Raw genomic sequence first — 21,491 nt, forward strand, 5'->3', positions numbered from 1 at the left:
ATTGGAAAATATTTAATAAAGTAAAAGTGTAATAAAACATAGATAATGGTCATTTGTTATTAAGTCAATAAGTAGCATATAGGGATTCTTAGATATGCCTTAGCAGCCCGTTTCTATTTGATTTTGACATTACTGGTCCAGAGTAACTAAAGCGATCTTCTGACTGGGATCCTTGCTGCAGACTCAGCCCATTATTAGGCCCTTTAGAGATATAAGAGATGTCATCATTCTCCAAAGCCCATCCTCTAATGTCCTCTCCAAGGGTAAATCTGATGGAAACTTGTCAGTCCTCCCATCCCCTTCCAACAAGGAACCAGGATTCTGGTCAGGCCTAAAAGGGGTGGGTAGAGATCAAGATTAGCACTTGGGATTGCTCTGACTAGAATGTACCAATTGAGGTAAAAAAACTCAGCCCATGTGCAGTGCAAGATACTGATCCAGGCCAGCAGCAAAAAGAGGAGACCGAAGGCTTCATGATCACTGATGTCACCCTGTAAGACAGTTAAAAAAAAAAAAAAGCAAACTATTATTGGCATTAAGACACCAATAGGGTGAAAACAAGTGTGCAGGGATATACACGTGGTCACAATCAAAGGGAAAACTCATAATATCAACGAGAATCATTTTAACACCATGTCTTATTTTCACATGTAGAAAGATGGGGACCAGAAAGAAGACTTTTGTGATATAAAAAACTCAGCAAAAATTAAAATCTATCCTAGTCTTTAGTTTCAGGAAGTCACTGGGAAGGCTCTATAAGCAAAAAAAACAAATAGTAAAGTCCTTTGTCCTTCCTTCCCTGGAAGCCTCTGCTAGACTCTGATATCTATTTAGGCTTTAAATAGGGTGGGGGGTTGAGCAAGAGGCAGAATTTCTAGTGTCTTGAACGGCTCTTCTATCATCTTCAGGGTTTAATCAGCACTTATGAGCTCACCAGCCACCTCAGTAGTGCCAGTGTCCTGGTTAGAGGAAGATTTTTTCCTGATCTTTGGGTCTCTGCCTCAAGCAATAAGCAGCAAATGGAGTATATTTAGGTGAAACCTAGGAGTTCTAGAAGCAGGTCTTGGCCTTAGCAAGAAAGAATACACCTGTGCAGTACTGACAGTCTAAGCAGGAGAAAGAATAAAAAATTGGGAGATTCTAGGTAAAGCTTAAGAGGTTCTAATAAGTTACTTAGGACAAGGACTCACATTTAAAAAAAATTATATTCCTACCACTTAGTATCAAATAAATGCTTATTGATTTGTTCAGCTGAGTGGCCAAAGAACAACAGAAGCTTCTACAGTCAATCAAACCATAGTTTAACTCCCCAAATCTTCCAATGATTAGAGAGATTTTTCTTTTTGATACACAGGAACAGAAACTATGGGCACTAATTCTTGCTCAGTCTTACTTAGGTAAGATCAAAAAAAGTTCAAGAAAAATAGATCTTCCAAGTCCCAGTTCTATATACTGTTTGTATCGTCTTGGGTGATTTGTTTAATAATTATGATTTTGGTAATAATTAGTATTTAAATAAGGAAGGAAGGAAGGAAGGAAGGAAGGAAGGAAGGAAGGAAGGAAGGAAGGAAGGAAGGAAGGAAGGAAGGAAGGAAGGAAGGAAGGAAGGAAGGAAGGAAGGAAGGAAGGAAGGAAGGAAAGGAAAGGAAGGAAAGAAGGAAGGAAGGAAGGAAGGAAGGAAGAGAGGAAAGGAAGGAAAGAAGGAAGGAAGGAAGGAAGGAAGGAAGGAAGGAAGGAAGGAAGGAAGGAAGGAAGGAAGGAAGGAAGGAAGGAAGGAAGGAAGGAAGGAAGGAAGGAAGGAAGGAAGGAAGGGAGGAAGGGAGGAAAGGAAGGAAAGAAGGAAGGAAGAAAGGAAGGAAGGAAGGAAAATCTACATATATGATAAGTAGGAGATAATCACAAAGGGAAGGCATTAGCATTAAGGGAGATCATGAAAGACTTCTTTTACAAGGTTAGATTTTTGCTGAGACTTGAAGAAAAACAGGGAATTCAAGAAATGGAAAAGAGGAGAAAGAATTCCAGGCACAGGGACAGCCAGTGAAAATACCCAGTTAGGAGACAGGGGATTGTGTGTGAGGAATAGCAAGAAGGCCAGTGTCACTGGATTTCAAGAGACATGGAGGGGATTAAGGGAAAAGATTGGAAAGGTAGGAATAGGTCAAATTATGAAGTGCTTTAAAAGTCAAAAGATTGGGAGCCAGGATGGCAGAGTGAAGAAAGAACCCTCAGAATTGATTGAGGATGGAGGAAGCAGCTTACCAGCCCACAGGGAAAGTCTGTCTCACTGGAGTGAGAGGGAATCCAGTTTGAGGAGCAGTAGCAGCCTCACAGCAGGGAACCTACAGCAAGGCTCCAAGCCTTAGGCAACCTACCAGCAAGGCACCTCCCTCCTGCAAGCTACCAGCCCCGTAGGCAATTGAGCAGTGTGTGCAGCACAGCAAGATCCTACACCAGTGATGTCTAAAGGCAGCATCACCAGCAGCCAGCCTCACAGCAGGAGACCTGTAGGAAAGCTACAGGCCTGGGGCAATCCACCACGTGTGTCACCCTCCTGCAAGCCACTGGTGGCACACTGAAGCTCGACCTCCCTCGAGGTTGGCTAAATGAAAGCCCTTGCCCCTGGGACCTATCAGCAGAGCGACCCTGTTTCCATAACAACCCAGAAACAGGACTGCACCCCTGGAGCAAACTTCAGGGCTAACCAACCATCACAGCAAACCAGCATCAAGACCCTAACTATGGCGCCAGCCAGAAACTAAACTGCCCATCCAGGAAGGGAATAGGGAGGCCCTGCCTCCCAATACAAACCAGAAGGGAAGCTTACCCTCCAGAGAAAGCAAGCAGCTTAGCTCAGAATCTCTCTAAAAACCAGCAGTAAAACCCAGAGCCTCAGGACAAAAAGCTTGGGATAGCACAGAACTGGAGCCTAACTCTCACATAAAAACATCAAGTCACACAAAAAGCAGAAAAATGAGCCAAAAAAAATTTTAAAGGGCTTGACTATACAAAGTCACTATTGAGATAGGGAGGATAGAGGCATAAACTTAGAAGAGGACAATAGTGTCAAAATGGCTACATGTGAAACCTCAGCAAAAAATATTATTTGATCTCAGGTCTAAAAAGAATTCCTGAAAGTAATTTTTTTTTAATTTAAAAAGCAAGTTAGAGAAGCAAAAGAAAAATTGGAGAAAAGAATGAAAGAAGTGTAAGAGAATCAAGAAAAAAAAGTCAATAGCATGACAAAAGATGTACCTGTACTGAGGAAAATAACTCCCTAAAAAGTAGAATTGGCCAAATGAAAAAAGGAGGTACAAAAGCTCACTGAGGAAAACAATTTCTTAAAAAGTAGAATTGAACAAGTGGAAACTAGTAACTCTATGAGACATCATGAGACAATAAAACAAAATCAAAAAAGTTTTTTAAAAATAGAAGAAAATGGGAAATTTCTCACTGGAAAAACAAGTGACCTAGAAAATAGATCCAGGAGAGGTAATGTAAGAATTACTGGACTACCTGAAACCTATGACCAAAATAGAAAAAGCCTAGACAACACCTTTCAAAAAATTATCAAAGAAAACTGACTTGACATATTAGAACTAGAGAGCAAAATAGAAATGGAAAGACTATACCTGTAAAGTATGGACTAACTCCCTGGAGGGCCTCAGAGTCAGCCAGAGTCAGGATAAATTAAAGTCCTTGGTTTTTAGGGGGAGAAGTGAAGGAGGCAGACAATCCTGGATTCTGGAGTCCAAAATCACCAACCTCTCTCCTCCCCTTCCTGCTACCAAGTGACTCTGCCTATCTCTCTCCCCTTCTAATCCTTGCCAATGATTATCTTAACACCAAACATTCATCTAGCACCAACAGTGAGAAGAGCCATTTATCCAAATATATGCTAATAGAGTCATTGTCTCACATCCAATGGGTAATTAGCCTTAAGTGCTCAGTTGTCTGATTCAAGCATACCTTTTTGGAGTTTCAGCCCTCTACATACACCCATCACCACTTGAAAGAATTCCCAAAATGAAAAATCATAGCCAAGTTCCAGAACTCACAGGTCAAGGAAAAAATATTGCAAGCTACCCCCCCCCAAAAAATTGAAATATTATGTAGCTACAGTCAGGATTATACAGGATTTGACAACTTCCACATTAAAGAATTGGAGGGCTTGGAAGAAGTTAGATTTACAACCAAGAATCACCTACCCCAAAAATTTGAATATAATTTTTCAGGGGAAAAATGGAAATTTAACAAAAAAGGGCTTTCAAACATTTCTAATTAGAAGACCAAAGTCAAATAAAAAATCTGAACTTCAAAACAAGATTCAAGTTAAACATAAAAAGATAACATAAGGAATTCAATAAGGTTAAATTATTTATATTTCTACATGGCAAGATATTTGTAGCTCTTAACAACTTTATTACATAAGAGCAATCAGAAGGACTGTATGTAGAAAGAGATCCCATTCTGATGGGATGATATTAAAAATATAAACAAAATAAAGGGGTAACAAAATTGTGAGCTGATAGAACCATTCAGAAGGAAATTTGAAGCTATGCTCAGAGGGATATAAAATTGTGCCTGTCCTTTGATTAGCAATCCCACTGACAGCTCTATATTGTTTTACACACACACACACACACACACACACACACACACACACACACACACACACATACACAAAGGTAAAGGGGGATAGGATTTATTTGTAAAAAAATATTTATAGCAGCTCTTTTGTGAAGGCTAGCAACTGGAATCCAAGGAATGCCTGTTCATTAGGGAGTAACTAAACAAGCTTTGTTATGTGATTGTAATGGAATATTATTGTGATATAATAAGTGACAAGCAGGATGATTTCAGAAAAACCTAGAAAGACTTACATTACCTGAATGAACAGAACCAGAAGTGAATAGAACCAGAACATTGTACATAGCAATAACAATATTTTCAATGAAGAACTGTTAATGACAGCTATTCTTAGCAATATAAATGACCTAAAACAAAGGACTAATGATGAAGCATACTATCTGCCTTCAGAGAAAGAACTAATATTGACTGAATATAGACTGAAACATGCTATGTTTCACTTTTTCTTTTTTATGTGTGTCTACCTGTATAAAATGACCTAATGTGAAAATGTTTTACATAATTGCATACATATACCTGTATCTAATTGCTTACCATCTAAAGAAAGGGGAAGAAAAGGGAAGAATAGAATTTGGAGCTCAAAACTGTAAAATGTTTAAAAATTGCGGCGGTGGGGGAGGAAATCAAAGAATTTTATATTTGATTCTAGAAATAATAAGGAGCTATTCGAATCTATTGAATCTTCCAAAGAAGAGACATAGTCAGATCCATATTTCAGCCAAAGAGAGCTTTACACAGGTTTTATTTCCAGTCAATCAATCCACAAACACTTATTAAATATCTGCTATGTGCCAATACTGTATAAGGAGTTTGATATGAAGTCTCTGAAGAAGCTTACATTCTATAAGGGGAGTTAGAACATGTACATATATGTCAGTGAACAAGCATTTATTGAGGGCTTATACCACCTGCCAGGCACTATGCATGAAAAGGAAGGGGGAAAAATGCAGGGCCTGCCCTCAAAAAGCTCACTAATAAGTGAGAACTCTTGGATTGGAAGCTAAATTCAGAGTTAAAGAAAGGGATTCTGAAAAAAGGCGTTAACGCCTGAGGGTATGGGGAACCCAAAACAAATATACACGTTATCAACAAGCAATCAACTTCACAAAATTTAAGAGGCTGGTGTGAAAACCAGATTGATTACCTGAGAATGAACTTGCAAGTAGAACCCAAAGAGTTCCCAATTCTTACAGAAGATTACATTTTTATAACAGGACAAAGAAAGGAGGGAATACAGAGGGGGAGGGGACAGGGGAGGTGAAATGGTGCAGCAAAGGTGAGAAAAAAGACAAGACCACTCCTCATAGTAGGGAGCAAGGTGATAGCAAAAGCCACATTTTTTTCTCTTGGGAACTATTAGAGTACGAAGTTAGCAAGGTTAGTTGATTTGCAAAGGACTCCAGCTTCTTTCTATTCTGTACGTGAGTAGTTGACTTTTTGAACCAAAGTGCAAAATTTTATTTATATAATAATTAACATTTATACAATGCTTCAAAGTTTACAGGTTATAAGGGCTTTCCATTATCCCAGCCTGATACAGACTTCCTGGCTCCTGTCTTGCCTCCCAAGGACACACAGGGAGTCAAGCTTGGGGTGCAACAACAAATTTATTATCAGCTCAGGGGAAACTTCATCCTTGATACATGCAGGACTTCCTGCATGCCCTGGGTCCGATGTCTCTGGAAAATATATAAACTTTAAAAGCAAATTCAAAAACCCCTAAACAATCCTTAACATGATGTATAAAATTTTTTTAAAAAACACAGCAATTTGGAGGCACTAGAAGGTGGGAAAGATTCAGGAAAGGTCCTATGTAGAAGTCAGTAAGTGAGCTGAACTATGGAGGAAATTAGGCATTCTTAGAGGTAGAAATGAGGAGAGAGTACATTCCAGTCGTAGAGAACAGCCTGTGTTATCTCTGTGCACATAAAGAGTTGAAATGTCAAGTGTAAAAAGTCAGCTTGGCTGGACAAAATGCCCTGTTCTCAGCTTCTTTAACAAAAAATACCAAGTGTTCCCCTCAAGGGATAATATCTTTAATGTCCTTTAAAATTGTTTTTTCATGATGCTGAGTAAAGTGAGAAGAACCAGAACATTGTACCCGGTAAGAGCAAGATTATGTAATGATCAGCTATTATATACTTAGATCTTATCAGCAATGTGATCTCATATAATTCCAACAGACTTGATATGGAACATGACAATTACATCCAGAGAGAGAACTATGGATGTTGTACTCTCTTTGGTTTTCTGGAGGTCTTTGGAGCAGCCTTCTTTTCAGTTTAGTAATCACCCCGAAAATAGCCAGAGATAAAGTCCAAAGTCCAAATTCTTTATTGTCTCTTTGCCTGGGGCCTGGTTAGCTTTCTTGAGGCCCTTCAGACAAGCCTTGGTCTCAGTGGGGGGAGCAGGGCCAGGAGAGGCTGACAAAGATGGGACTGAATCTCTCTGAGTCTGAGGGCTTGTGCTTCAGCCTCCAGCCACCACAAAAGTGGACAATGGAATGAATCTGTCTCTCGGTCCCTGCTGGCTGTTATATACTCTATTATAATTACATCATCGTAGGTGTGAATCTTGTAGAACTATATTAAGTACTAAGTACATGTACTGAACTAGAGAACTATTAATCACCATGCTAAACTAGATAACCATTGTCTTATTAATTCCACTGAGTTAGCACCTTGTAAGAATTTTTGTTTCAAGTGCAAGAGTTTTGGCCTATAACATATGAAGACTGAATGTGGATCAAAGCATAGGTTTTCCACCTGTTTTTTATTTGTTTGCCTGCTTCCTATTTTTTCCTGTGGTTTTTTTTCCCCTTTTGATCTGATTTTTCTTGTACAACATGACAAATATGGAAATAAGTTTAAAGGTATTGTATATGTATAACCTACATCAGATAGTTTGTTATCTTGGGGAGGATGGAGGTAAGGAAAGTAGGGAGAAAAAATTTGGAGCATAATCTTGCAGAAATAAAAATAAAAACAGGTAGAAATACTGTGCTTTGATCCATATTCAGTCTCCATAGTTAAGAAATTATCTTCTAAGAAGTGAGAAGACTGATTTGTCATTAGTCTTTTGGAGGCATAACTGGTTATTGCATTAATAGTGTTTCACTCATGCGAGTAAGCACAGGTTTCTCTGAATTTATCCTTTTCATCATTTCTTTTGGAATAATAATATTCCATTACATTCAGAGATTATAATTTGTTCAGTTATTCCCAAACTGTTAGACAACCCATTTTGTTTCCAGTTCACTTGGTAGAACAAATAATGCTGCTATGAGACAGTCTTGTTATTACATTTGATTATTAGATGTTTCCACGGCACTTAATTTACAATAGTTGGGCATTTCAGACTTTCTATGGTGAATAATTCCTTAGGAATTTCCTCTTCAAGGGCTAGCTGAACAAGGTGCTCTCAGTCATGTAAATTTTCAAAGTAAACATTTGCTTGATCCTTTTCTTGAGCAAAAAGTGAGTCCCAAGTCAAACTCCAGCCCCTCCCCACCTCCCTGGCTTTATTCCCTAACAAGCCTTTCTCCCAAACCAACAATGCTTTATACCATCAGCAAAAAGAACTGGAAAGCAATCAGCAAATACTTTTATGTGCATCCACGTACTTTAACACCAGGCACATCTGGAGCTGAATCTCATGAAAGAACTTATCCAATCAATAGGAGTCTAGAGAAGGTCAGCTCAAGCCTTTCAAATGATTCATATAAGGGAAAGGGGCTATTACAGTTAACACTTCCACACTCCAATTTTCCCCATTATTTTGATATATCACAGATCATAATAAGAAATTAAATAGCAAATTTGGGGGAAGTTTTGCAGAGGTCACAGAAGCCATGTGAAGACCAGCAGATGATACAGAAAAAGTTTAGATACTCATAAAATATACATATACATAAAATATATGTATAGTATTTTATAATATAGCATATGACCAAATACTTAACCCAAATTATACAATAAAGTACTATAAACACCACATTAAAAAAAAAAAAAGAAAAAGTTCAGATTTCTTTTCTGTTACCAAGAAGGTCAAAAATTTTTATACAAATTTCCAGATCACATGGACATTGTACCCTCCTCAAGGTAGGAAAAGTGAGGAAAAAATTAAGGGAGGTCTCCTTGTTCTAGAAAGATGGTAATTTTGTGAGGGACTATGGTCAACATCTAGCTAATCAAAAAGGGAACAAGTAGAGAAAGGAAACATTTGACTATCACAAGGATAAAGGAACTCACTGGAATCTTCAAAAATGTAAATTTAGAAATAATTGAAGAAAAATAAAAGAAATAATTGAATGGAATTTGACACCCTCAAATGCGGTATAGCCTGAGTCAAGCATCATTAAAAGGGATTTACATGAATTTGTGGCTAGAGGCAATGTGTCAGGGAATTAGAAAGCTGGCCTCAGAATCCAGAAGACCAAAATTCAAAGCTCTCCACTGTCACATGCTAGCTGTGAGACTCAAGGCAAATTACACCACTTCCCCAGGGCCCTGCACAACTACCCAAGACTAGAGGTTGTCCAGCAGTCACTTATCTGCATTGGGAGAGGGAGTTTTCTCCCATTACTGATTCAGCAGATCTTGATACAAGTTAAAGGAATTCAGGGATAAATGTGCTAAATTCTTAACTTCTGAAGTTGATAGCAGGAGAAACAGTTGGCTGTACTTGCTCACTATGTTCTGCTTATTTGGTGCCTCCCTTCTGTACAGACCATGATGTTGATCCAGGAGAGAAAGCTTGTCAGGGTAAAACCTGATGTCTCTCGTGTCTAGCTAGCCCTTTGCTCAGCTACACTATGGGAGTAATTGTGGAGAAGCTACAGAGAGTTTGAAGAAACTCACAATCCAGCTGATTCAATAAGATTCATATCAGAAAAATACTGAGTTATAATGGACAAAATGTTATCCTCAGAGTCAAGACGATATGGGCTCATAACTCGTTTCTTTCACTTGCTAGCCATGTCAACCTGGACAAATCAGCCTTTCAAGATCTGTTCTTTCATCTGTGAAATGGGACTAATACTACTCCATGCTACTAGTGTATAGAATTGTTTTGAGGTTTGTATGAGATTATATAGATAAGAAATACAGCAGTTAGGTGGTGCAATGGAGAGTGCTGGGCACAGTCAGGAAGATCTGAGTTCAAATCCAATCTCATATACTTGTTAGCTGTGTGATCCTGAACAAATCCCTTAACCCTGTTTGCCTCAGTTTCCTGAACTGGAGAAGAAAATGGCAGACTACTTCAGCATCTTTGCCAAGAAAACCTCAAATGGGGTCACAAAGAGTGAATATATTTCATGACTGAAATAATTGAACAACAACATATAAGAAACTTTGTTAACTTTAAAATACTATGTAAAAGCAATGTACTATCTTAAGGATGTCATTTTAATTTTTATTATTGGAAAAACTTGAAAACTGTGTGTAAAAGTTCATCTAACCAAATACTAAATTATGTCATTTGGACTCTCAGCACAGGAAATATTTGCAAAAAGGGAGATAACATTGGAAACTTTAACCATCAAAGAAGATTTCCTGGAAAATGTAACATTTAAGCTAGACCTTAGAAGATGTATAGGATGTGGGGAGACTGAAGGGAATTTTTTTACACTCAAAAATAGCAGAAGAAAAGATGGGGGTCTGGGAAGCAAGTTAGAAGATTACACCATGTATCCAGCAAAATATAACACAAAGTCCAAAGTGATAGGAAGAGCCAGACTTTTTGAGGATATATTTGAGGATAAAGAAAATATTTTGAGCTAGAAGGAATCAAGAGTTTATTCCTGGCATGGAGAATGGCCAGTACAAAAATGTAAAGGCAGAAGAGTGTAGCGCAAGATCAAGGAAAAGCTAGTTTGTGTCTATTTGATTATAGTGTAAGGGGAAGTAGAATGGAGTGAAATAGACATGGCGGTAAATTGGAGGTATTCAAAAGAATTTGTAATTTCTCATGTAGAAGCCACTAAAAGTTTTTTTGAGCAGGGAAATTATGTATGATAGAAACTATGCATTAAAAATGATTTTGTCAGCTCTGTGAAGGATGGATTCAAGAAAGAATCAATAGAGAACAAGAAGACCAGTTAAAAAACTAATGATCAGGTGGTAGTGTGAGGTGAAAGGAGATCATGGATGTAATTTAGATTATGGCGGCGGAATCAGGACATGGCAAGTATTTGGATAAGAGTAGAGTGGGGAGGGAGAAGCGTACTCTTAGGTTTAGTCCAGGTAACTGGAAAGAGGGGAAATTTAGAGAGGAGGAGGAAGGAGCTCAGATTTAGACAGACTGAGTTAATGGTACTGGTGAGACATTTCCTATCATCAAACCTAAATTTACTTCTCTACAACTTCACTAATTATTCATAACTGTGTTCTTCAGGGACAAAGCAGAAGAATCTATCCCTCTTACTACATAATAATCTGTCAAAAACTTTGTGCTATCACACTCCCTTTCTCTCTCCTCCTTTCCCAGTCCAAAGTTTTCTCTTCTTCAACCTGGGTCCTTCTAACAATCCTCACATGACATAGACTAAAGCCCATCCCCATCCTGGCTGCCCTTCTCTGGATTCTCAGCACCTTATCAATACCCTTTTCCACTTCACCAATATCCTTTTTGGCCAATGGCTCCCAGAACTCCAGCTCACACTATAGAAAAAGCTTTATCTGAATATCACTACAGAGTAGAAAGAAAACTCGGCTACAGTACATAAGACATCTGGAGCAGGCAGGAGGGGAGCTACATATATACAACTCCACCCCCACAATACCATCTGTGATCAGAAAGCACTTACTCACATCCAATATGTGCTGGAGGCTTACAGGAGCCAGTTTTCTCTACTGATAAAATAATTCTCCCAAGGGCAAAGTTAGTCTCCTATCATTGGCACACCTATCTCTAAATACTCTAGATGCAGCTATCTGAACAATACTTCACTTGCTCCTCTGGTTTCCCTTGATCGTCCAGGTTCCTGCTGTGAACCAGAGTTCTAAAAGCTCACACCACTCAGCCAAAACACAGAAGGGTAGGTGTGCTAAAGGGGACACTCAGGAGGCAGGGAAACCAATCAGAAACATATTATCACAGTTCAGGCAAATGGCGATGAGAGACTAAACATAGCCCTTTATTGACATTTTCTTTTAAGAGAGGAGTCACAGTCTTACTGGCGCCTGCCCATACTCACAACAATATACATTAAGTTTCTAATTATCATCCCACTCTTACCTCAAGGATGTTCTGTGAGCAGACTCAGAGTATGTCTGCCAGATGTTTTCCAGATGCACGCAATTTTTCATCACCACGCCCTTCAAAATTGTAAACACACCACCACCAGCTGTTCTCCTACGGACAAGCCTTGATTTGTGTGCCAATCAATCTATGTGTATCAATATATGGAAATATTGATTTTACAGGTGAAATACTCAAACACTCATTTAAAGCCATAGTCATGAGTTATTTCTTTCCTGACATCCATCCTCCAAGACACACAGATGTATGACTATAGATACACAGTGATACTTGCTCACTATTAAATGTACATAAGAAAACTTGTTTCCCAAGATGGTTGGGGGTGGGAAGGGAGAACCTATATGCTCTAAAATATTTAAAACAATTCTCTTTGTGGTGACAAAGGACTGGAAATAGCAGGAATGCCTATCATTTGAGAAGCAGCTGAACACTGTGGTATATGATCATGATGAAATATTATACTATAAGAAATGATGAGCTTGATGGTTTTAGAAAAACATGGATAGACTTGCATAAAATAAATATATAATTATTAAAAAATTTTATTATATTAAAATAAATAAAATAAAAATAATGAAGAATGAAATGTTCACTTTATACAGAAATAGCAATATTATTTTAAGCAACTTTGACTAATTATATCATTTTGACTATTATAGATACCCAAATTAACTGCAAAGAACAAATATATATGCATATGTGTGTGTGTTTAATAGTAAGCATATCTGGAAGGGAGAGAAATAATAAAGGGGAAAAAAGAAAACTAAATGATAACTTTACTATATATTTAAAAGGAGTAACAAGTTATACATAATAGATTTATAGCTTCATGAATAATCATCTTTTTTTCCTATTCTACTATATTACAGAAATGCTTGTTTTATTTCTTAAGTTCAGAATAAAATAAATATTTTTAAAAAGGAAAGAAAAGAAACAGAGGCAGCCACGCAATAGCTACACCAAACAGGAGGTTTTAAAGTCAGAACAGACTTCTAGAAGTAGTACAGGAAGAGATCTTTCTCTATATTTTGGACCAATTAGAATCAAAATCTAAACACAAAATGACTGGAGTCAAATCCATCCACTATTTTACTCTATTCTCAAACCTACCCTGCAAGAAGCATAGCAGGAATTTTATAGGAAAATAAAACAGCCTCAGAGACGGAAGTGACTTGTCTAAGATCATATAGTAAGTTAGAGACACCTGAGACTAATCTCCTGACTTCCAGACCAGGGCTCTGTCCAATGAATCATCCCTGCATCATATCCAAGTCATTCCCTTGTTCTTCTCCTGGTAGCTAATAGGTCACATCCCTTAGTGTTCCAAATCCTGCTCCATACCAGAGTGCTAAAAATAAACAATTTTGAAAATTGCAAGCACTAATTCCACAATAGTCTTCTCCATGACAGTAGGTAAGGGCCATTTCCAGTAGGTAAGGGCAACATTCATAAATATGTTCTCAATGAGAGTCATAGGGCAGCTACAAAGTTCAGGCTACTCCAATGAACAGTTCTGAACCATTCCCCTGTTACAGGATTCAGAAAAAAATCTAAGATGCTCACCACACAGATGCAAGATACTTCTAAGAACTCATCAGAGAAAGAATTAGTTACTTGAGGGTCACTTGTTCAATGGAAAGAGTACGCACCTGGAATCACATAGGTTCTCTATGACCTTGGCAATATTATTTAACCTCAGTTAAATCTTATCTGTAAAGTGAAGAGGGATTGAACTAGATGTTCTCTGAAGTTCAGTAATCTGCAATTTGCATTTGTATGTATGCATAAAACAAATGAGAATACACTGTTCTAGTGAGGAGTACTAAAACAGTGTATTCTCATTTGTTTTTCATACTATGCATAATTTTGATTGATTTCCCCTTAAAATCTGTCCAGGTAGTTTCCTAGAGCCACTAAGTCATGTTATCTTAGATATGTAGACTATGAGATTAAAACTATACGTAGACTATTCTGAAAATATTGTCTCAATTATTGGGACCAATGGCCTCTGAGCTTTTTTCCAGCTCCTAGATTTATTATATGATCCTATAAAGATTTCTCCCTTTGCTTCACTTGAAATAAAGATCAGCGATACAACCACAAATGGTTTATTTCAAATAGTAAAAGATGTATATATATGTGTGTGTATACATATATGTGTCATATATGTACATATACATGTGTGCCTATTTAGCTTCTATTCTATTTCTGTTTTTTTTTATTTTAAAAAACTTAAGACATTTAACCCCAATTGCTCAGTAAAAAAGAAAAACAACTTAAGACTGTCTTAGGAGCAATGGACAAGACCAAATAATTGGATTAAGGATTTTAAAAAAGAAAAGAAAAGAAAAGAAAAGAAAAGAAAAGAAAAGAAAAGAAAAGAAAAGAAAAGAAAAGAAAAGAAAAGAAAAGAAAAGAAAAGAAAAGAAAAGAAAAGAAAAGAAAAGAAAAGAAAAGAAAAGAAAAGAAAAGAAAAGAAAGGAAAGGAAAGGAAAGGAAAGGAAAGGAAAGGAAAGGAAAAAAAGAAAAGAAAAAGAATAGAAACTAAATGAAGCAATAACTAAACCCAGAGCAACAGGCCATGGAACAATGTAGGCCCTTAGATTTCAGGTAGCCCATTCTCCACTGACCATCACAGGCTTAGCTGTACCACCCAACCTCCTGAATGCTGAAGATAAGATATCCATAAGCTTAAAGCTGCTTGGAACAGCACCATAGTAAATTTTTTCTCTAGCTCAGCTTCAGGCCTTCTACTCTACAAGGACATGCTCTTTCAGACCTCTACAAAAGGAAACCATCTTTGGTGCCATAGGGACCAACTTAGCTCCAGGTATTTGCTCCCCAAGAATGCATTTTCCAGCTTCCTCAGGGACTGAATCATCTCAAGGACTAAAACCTCTGAAAAATTTATAAAATCAGGCAGCTGGGGCAATGGATAGAGTGCTGGGCCTTGAGTCAGGAAGACTCATCTTCCTGAGTTCAAACTCAGCTTATAGAGCAAGTCACTTAACGCTAATGGTCTCAATTTCCTCATGTGTACAATGATCAGAAGAAGGAAATGGCAAACCACTTCAGCATCTTTGCCAAGTAAAAACTCAAAAAAAGGTCTGGAACAATGAGACACAACTAAAATAACTAATCAACAACAGGATCAAAGTCTCAGAGAATTTCATAGAATTAAAAATTGTTATTTGATTTATAGGTAAAACTCCCTTTTCTATATGAAAATATTTCAGATATTTGAAAATAATTGCCATGATCCCTTCCTCTGAATCTTTTATTTTCTAAGCTAAATACCTCTTCATATTATTTCACCCATTCCCCAAAGGACTGATCAGTCTGGAGATTCTTGTCTGGACATAGTCCTCCTTGCCAATATCCCTCTTAAAGCAAGGTATCCAGAAAAAGACATTTGACTCCAGATGTGGCTGGCCAGTCACAGAGCTACCTTGTTCTAGAAAACGATTCTAATACTACAGACTAAGACTAACTTTCTGCTTCTACTTCACACTGCCAGACTATAGGGATCTTTTGATCACATAAAAACTCCAGCTCTTTTTTCTTTTTTTCTCACATGAACTGCTGTTAAGTTGGATTTTTTTCTCTCTCTCTTTCTCTCTCCAATTTGATTCCAAAATGAGCCAGGGGTGATCCAAGCTGTCTCTTCTTTCTGGCCAGCTTCTCCACCCCCAGCCGCCACGTTGTTCCTCAAATATTGTCTCCCTCCTCCCTCCCTTTACAGACAGGACTTGTTTTCAAAGAAAATAAGCAACCAAACTGAGTATGCATTACTTCTGAGAAGGCAAAACGTTCCAGGCTTGCCCTGATAGTGTCGGGCAGTAAAAAGCCCCCTTTATGATCTGGCTCCACACCACCTTATTGCTCCTCTTTAAGCATCCAACATTGCGGATGATCCGGCTTGTTTGTTGGTGACAGTCCATGACAGGCCATCTCTTTTCTCTTTGCCTTGGCTGTCCTTTGCACTGTCTGTCTCTTATAACTAGAATGCTGTCCTTGCTCACCTCCACCTTGTAGAAACTGTATCTTCTCTGAAAGTTCATAACCTTGAACTGATCTGGATTACATTTTGTATTTATTTCTAAGTGATATATTGTTTCTCCAATAAACTATTTCCTAGTTAAAGACAAGGTCTATTTTGTTTCTATGTCTATATAATGAACATCTAGCACAGAGCCTGGCATTAAGCACTTAAATGCTTATTGAAAGAATATCACCATTTCATCCCAAGCTGATCAGCCTTGAGGCCTTTAGCCAAAAAAGGTAATAACATCTTAGATTTGGACAAATTCCACATAGAATCCTTTCACCTAAATTATAGAATTTTATCCTTAAGACCTCTTTGAGGTATGTTAGATCAAAACAAGACCAGATTATAATCATAGATTTAGAACTAGAAGTGACAGTATGAAACAAAGGTAACTGAGTCCAAACTCAAGGTCACAGAGAAAATTGAGTAAGAGAGGTCAATCTTTAATCTAGGCTGGCTGCCTCTAAATCTAGTGCCCTTTCTACTGTACCCATTTTATAGATGTCCAGGTCTGCCTAAAAACTGATAGAGTTAAGGTTAGAAGCCAGATGTTCTGACTCCTAGCCTAGGAATCTTAGATACCTATGAGTTACTTTTCTCGGACCTTCAGAAAAAAAAGTTTCTATATAATCTGTTTCCTGGACAGACCTTTCAACACACATCGATTTTTTGACACTGATTCAACTGATTCAACCTAATCTTTACAAACAACATTTCATCCTTTCAGAAAAACCTGGAAAGACATGAACTGATGCAAAATGAAGTGAGCAGAACCAGTTAACATTGTACATAATAACAGCAATATTGTATGATGATCAACTGTGAATAACTTAGCTATTCTCAGAAATGCAAAGATCCAAAGCAATTCCAAAGAAGTTATGATAAAAAAATGCTATCCATCCCCAGAGAAAGAACAGATGTAATATAAATACAAATTAAAATAGATATATTTTTTGCTTTTTTAATGATTTTGTCTGTGTTTTTATACATCACTGATATAGAAACATGTTGATATGATCTACACATGTCTAATTTATGTCAAATTACCTGCCTTCTCAATGAGTGAGAAGGGAAGAAAGAGGAGAAAACCTGAAACTCAAAATTTTTTTTTAAAGTAGTTAAAATTATTTGTATATGTAATTGGGAAAAAGTAAAACATTTAATCTAAAACAAAACCACATCTTACCTGCTATGGCTGAAGTTTATGGCCATTCCTACCAATGCCAATTCTGTCTGAAAAAAACTTTTTCCTAGGGAGAAGAGGTTTCTCTTCCCAAGGTCTTTTATCTTCCTAAAATGTCTGGATTTAATCTTCCTTTTTATAATCTCACTTTTGGCCTCACTACATAACACATCTCTTTTTATGCCTACATCACCACATTTGTTGCCAAACTCCAGCTGCACAGTATTAAATATTAACACGATCACTGGGACCAGGGAGCACACCAGTCCCTTTGCATGTCCTCGAATGATCAAACTATGAATCATTACAGAATATTTCTTGTGTAGGCTCTTCTCCCCATCTGAGAGTGTAGGGCCATATAAACCTGGTCAGGATGTAGCTTCTCAACAGGTCTCTTCCATTCCCTCTGGGAAATGAGACAGAACTTACAGTGTCTCACCTTCTATACTTTTTCAAATTCTATTCACCTTTCAAAGCCATTTTCCCTTGACACTTTTTCTATAAAGTCTTCCTCGATACCCTGACTGATGTCTCCCACCTCTGAACTCTTGGTTGCTTACTATCTCTCATCTGTTTGGCACCTATAAAATACTTCCCAACACTCTCATTTAGTTTCTTTTTATAAATAAGTCTTCTCTTCCCCATGAGAGTATGAAAGTCTCCTCTTATCACTCTGACATTCAATAATTGGGAAAGACAGTAAAGAGATAAAGAAGTAAAGAATGAACACATCATTGATAGATCAAGTCAAATACGAACACCACTTTTCCCTCTAAGAAAACTATCTGGTACCATGAACACACTGGAGTAGATTCAGAATAAGAAGGTAGACTGCGCCCCTCCTGCAATTCATATCAAGGATGCTCTGCATTGTTTGCTTGCATTTTTGTTTTTCTTCCCAGGTTATTTTTACGTTTCTTGTGCAACAAGAGAACTATATAAGTATGTACACATATATTGTATTTAACATATATTTTAACATGTTTAACATGTATGGGACTTCTTGCCATCTAGGGGATGGGGTGGAGGGAAGGAAGGGAAAAGTTGGAACAGAAGTGTTTGCAAGGGTCAATTATGAAAAATTACCCATGCAAATGTTCTGTCAATAAAAAGCTATTTTTTAAAAAAGGATGCTCTGCAGCTCAGTCAGCCAGTTTCTTCCCTGGGAAATAAAAATTTCCCAGAATATCCCTAGTCAACCAAGCTTTGAATATAGTTCCCTATATTGTTTAAAGTAGTCAGTGTAGGGTTAAAATTTCCTCTGTTGAGCTGTGTAGGTAGACTTTTCAGTCTGGAGAGTACAAATCAAGAAAGCACAGGATTAAAGTCTTGCCACATCACATAAGGGAGTGCTCATCAAACCATCATGAGAACTAGAGAGAGCCCCCTCTGGATCCCATAAAACAGTGTTTTAGCACAGTTCAAGTGTTTTTTTTTTTTTCTTCTTTCTATAATAACCACAATAATCAATGAAAGCTGAAAACGTTTATTTAAGGTCATTAAGAAAGTGAAGGATTTCAGAGGAATCCAGAAGGACCCCAATCCTTGCCCTGTCCCAGAACATCCCGTCAGGCCCTCACAGAGGGATGGAGAGGGATAATCATCCCTGACTAATTTAAAACTGCTTAAACTTTATAAAACCCCTGTCACAACATATTAGCTTCAGGCACCTGGAAGATTTTTACTTTCTTATGTCAGGATTTTTGAGGACTAGAGATAAGGATGGTACCCAGAAAAGACTCGTGTTATTTTTCAGTGCTTTCACCCTCTGCCTCACATCTGAGAAACAGCAAGACTGGCACTGGATTTGGAAGACTTGGGTTCAAATCTCACCTGTATCGGGGGCTGTGTGACCAACAAGTCACTTGATTTCTCAGAGCTTTCAGTTGGCTGAAATTAAGCATGAGTTGCTCACCTGCTTCAGTGAAAATACTTTCCACACCAAGAGTTCCCCATACTAACAAAATCATAGATCCGGACACCCCATCCCTCCTCATTCCAACCCCGGGAAGGAAAAAAACCCACATGTACACAAAATTGTCAGGAGATCCTTCCCTATTGCACTAGCCTCCAACAGGAAAGAACAAGATATTTCAAATAAAGTAATGTGGGGTTCCACTCATGAGTGGGGGGATAGTTTCAGTTCTGGGTGTTTCTCTACGAGAATTTCATCTTCAAAACCACAGTTCTTTAATGGGCAAGGTGCTTCCACTTACCAAATGTCGAGAACCCACTAGAAACTTCCCCACCTCTCCTGGAGTATTCCTACACAGACTCAGATTCGGAAGCCCCTTGTTTTTATAACAGAAGAGGAGTTTAACTTCCGAAGAAGTTCACCGACTTGCTCAGCCTCGAGCCTTCCCACCCTGATTCTGACCACTCACTGTGCCCCCGGTCCCTTCCTACAGTCAGGAGGATACAGACTCACTGGCACTCTCCCTCTGGACAGCAGCCCAGTTACATGTGCAGACAGGACTGGGATACATAGCGCAAAAGCCGTGGTGGGAGGAGGTGGTGGCGGGAAGCCTAGCCTTCCAGCATCCTCTAATCTAAAGGAAAAGGTGTCCCATTATCTCCCCACCTCTATGCCCTCAGGCAAGAAGGATGAGAGAAAGCCCAGCCGGCGTGCCGGCAGATGAGTAAGAGTGAACAAGGACTATCTCGGGGCCGCTGCGGGAGACTTCTGAGTCCCGTCTCTATTTCCCCCAGACCAATCCGGAAAGGCTGGTGGACAGGCACACCGTCCAGCAGAGACCGAGAAATAGAATTATAGGAAAACGGGATCTAAGGGAGGGTGCTAGGTGTGGCCAGGAGAGCCGCCCACTCGGGACTGTCCAGACCCATGCAGCGCTTGGGGATCCCCAGATGGTCCCTAGGCTTGCCGGCCGGCCGGCCGCTTGGTTTCGTTGGTTCCGTAGGGGAAGACGGGCCAAGAGCCTCATCTATGAGATCATTTCTGGCGAGAGTACAACAGGCCCCCTGGGGGCGCCGGCATCGCAGGGGGTCAAGGGAAGGGCGGGGGGAGAGAGAGGGCTCAGGACCGGTACGCCACATCAGCGAGGGACCTTACTTGTCCCTACAGAGCCGGGCTCCAGAGAGCGACTCACCTGAGCAGACGCGACTTCTCCCTGGCGGCGGCGGCGGCAGCAGCAGCCTGGCAGCTCCGGCCCGGCCAGCCTCGGGCTCACTTGGGCTTCTTCCTCCTCGCCAGCTCCGCCTCCCGCCCAGATTGAGCAGTGGCCACGTAAAGCCCCCACCTCCCTTCTTTCCCTCCCTCCTGGGCAGACTGCCCGGCCCCGCCCGTATTCCTTGGAGCGGGGAGCACGAGCAGGGGGCAGAGCCGGTCCGCCAGACCTAGCGAGCCAAACCCCCCAGAACTGCCTTGCAAGATGAGCTAGAAAAATCTCCAGTGCCCTCTAACCCTTCCCCGGTGCAAAAAGGTCAATACACTGCTCTGGCCAAATGAGAGCAGAGAGTGGGCCCCTGAGGGACCCACGCCAGAGCTCTGCCCCCCACTAGCCAGATTCTTTTCCAGTCAGGAATTGTAGCGTTAGAGCTGGATGAGGGCCCCAAAGCCACCCGTGTAGTAAGTAACAGAGCTGAGATCCAAGTCTTCTAATTCCAAATCTAGTTTTCTTTCCTCTTACTACTCTCCCTTTCACCCTCTCTTGTTCTTTCTCTCACTGTTCCTCCTGCAAATGGAGGACCATCTCTAAGCACCTAATAAATCCAGCCTCCCTCCCCCCAAAATTAATGTGACAGCTGGATGGGAACTTCATAAAATCATTGTCTCCTAAAGATCCCTCCCAGACAGCACATTGGTCAGTTCATTCATTAGAAACAGTAACCAAAGGCCAACATTGCTATCAGTTATCCCCAGAGTGTCCTTGCTAAACTTTCCTACCATGGACACTGATCTTCTCAGAGCCTGGGATTCACACTCATCTCCAAAAGTAATGGCCAAATTGCCATGTTTCTTGAATGTTTGACTGCCTTATTTTTTCATGAATGAGGCCAAAAGCACATCTGACAATCTCATCAGTGACCGAGGCCAAAAGCAAGAGATGCCCAACATTAAACCTCAAGTCCCAAATGTGTTTCAGATTCCCTGGAGCAAACACTGGTGTTCACACGTTTGTGGTGGATCATGTTTACACCTTCATAAACAGAAATACATGCTTGAACTCAGATAATATTCCTTTACCACACGGGTACACCCACACATTCTCATATGTATAGCTACAACTGGTGCAGAAACAAACATAATTATACAGAGACACATGTTCATAATTTTAGATATACAAATAGAAAAGAGGTATGGGTCATGGGGTCATAGGTTTAGAACTGGAA

The 21,491-nt window shown here is 39.3% G+C and overlaps 1 protein-coding gene across 7 annotated transcripts in view; it reads right to left on the reverse strand.

The window, feature by feature from the left end:
• Positions 1-20,383, reverse strand: part of P4HA2 (prolyl 4-hydroxylase subunit alpha 2) — a 49,401-nt gene extending 29,018 nt beyond the window's left edge. For 4 of the 7 annotated variants that reach the window (XR_012486578.1, XM_074290968.1, XM_074290970.1 and 1 more), the window contains exons 1-2: positions 20,249-20,383; positions 391-491 (exon numbers count right to left, since the gene is read on the reverse strand). Coding sequence is in view for 6 of the 7 variants with exons in the window: in XM_074290968.1 (XP_074147069.1) it covers positions 391-475 (85 nt within the window). In the remaining variant the exon portion in view is untranslated. Of the gene's footprint in view, positions 1-390; positions 492-11,886; positions 12,038-19,722; positions 19,886-20,248 lie in introns of those variants that run through there. The other 3 variants (XM_074290964.1, XM_074290969.1, XM_074290965.1) reach the window with 3 other exon arrangements.
• Between the last annotated feature and the right edge of the window lie 1,108 nt (positions 20,384-21,491).

The sequence above is a fragment of the Sminthopsis crassicaudata genome, chromosome 2 (genome assembly GCF_048593235.1).
Source record: "Sminthopsis crassicaudata isolate SCR6 chromosome 2, ASM4859323v1, whole genome shotgun sequence".
Lineage (NCBI taxonomy): Eukaryota > Metazoa > Chordata > Mammalia > Dasyuromorphia > Dasyuridae > Sminthopsis > Sminthopsis crassicaudata.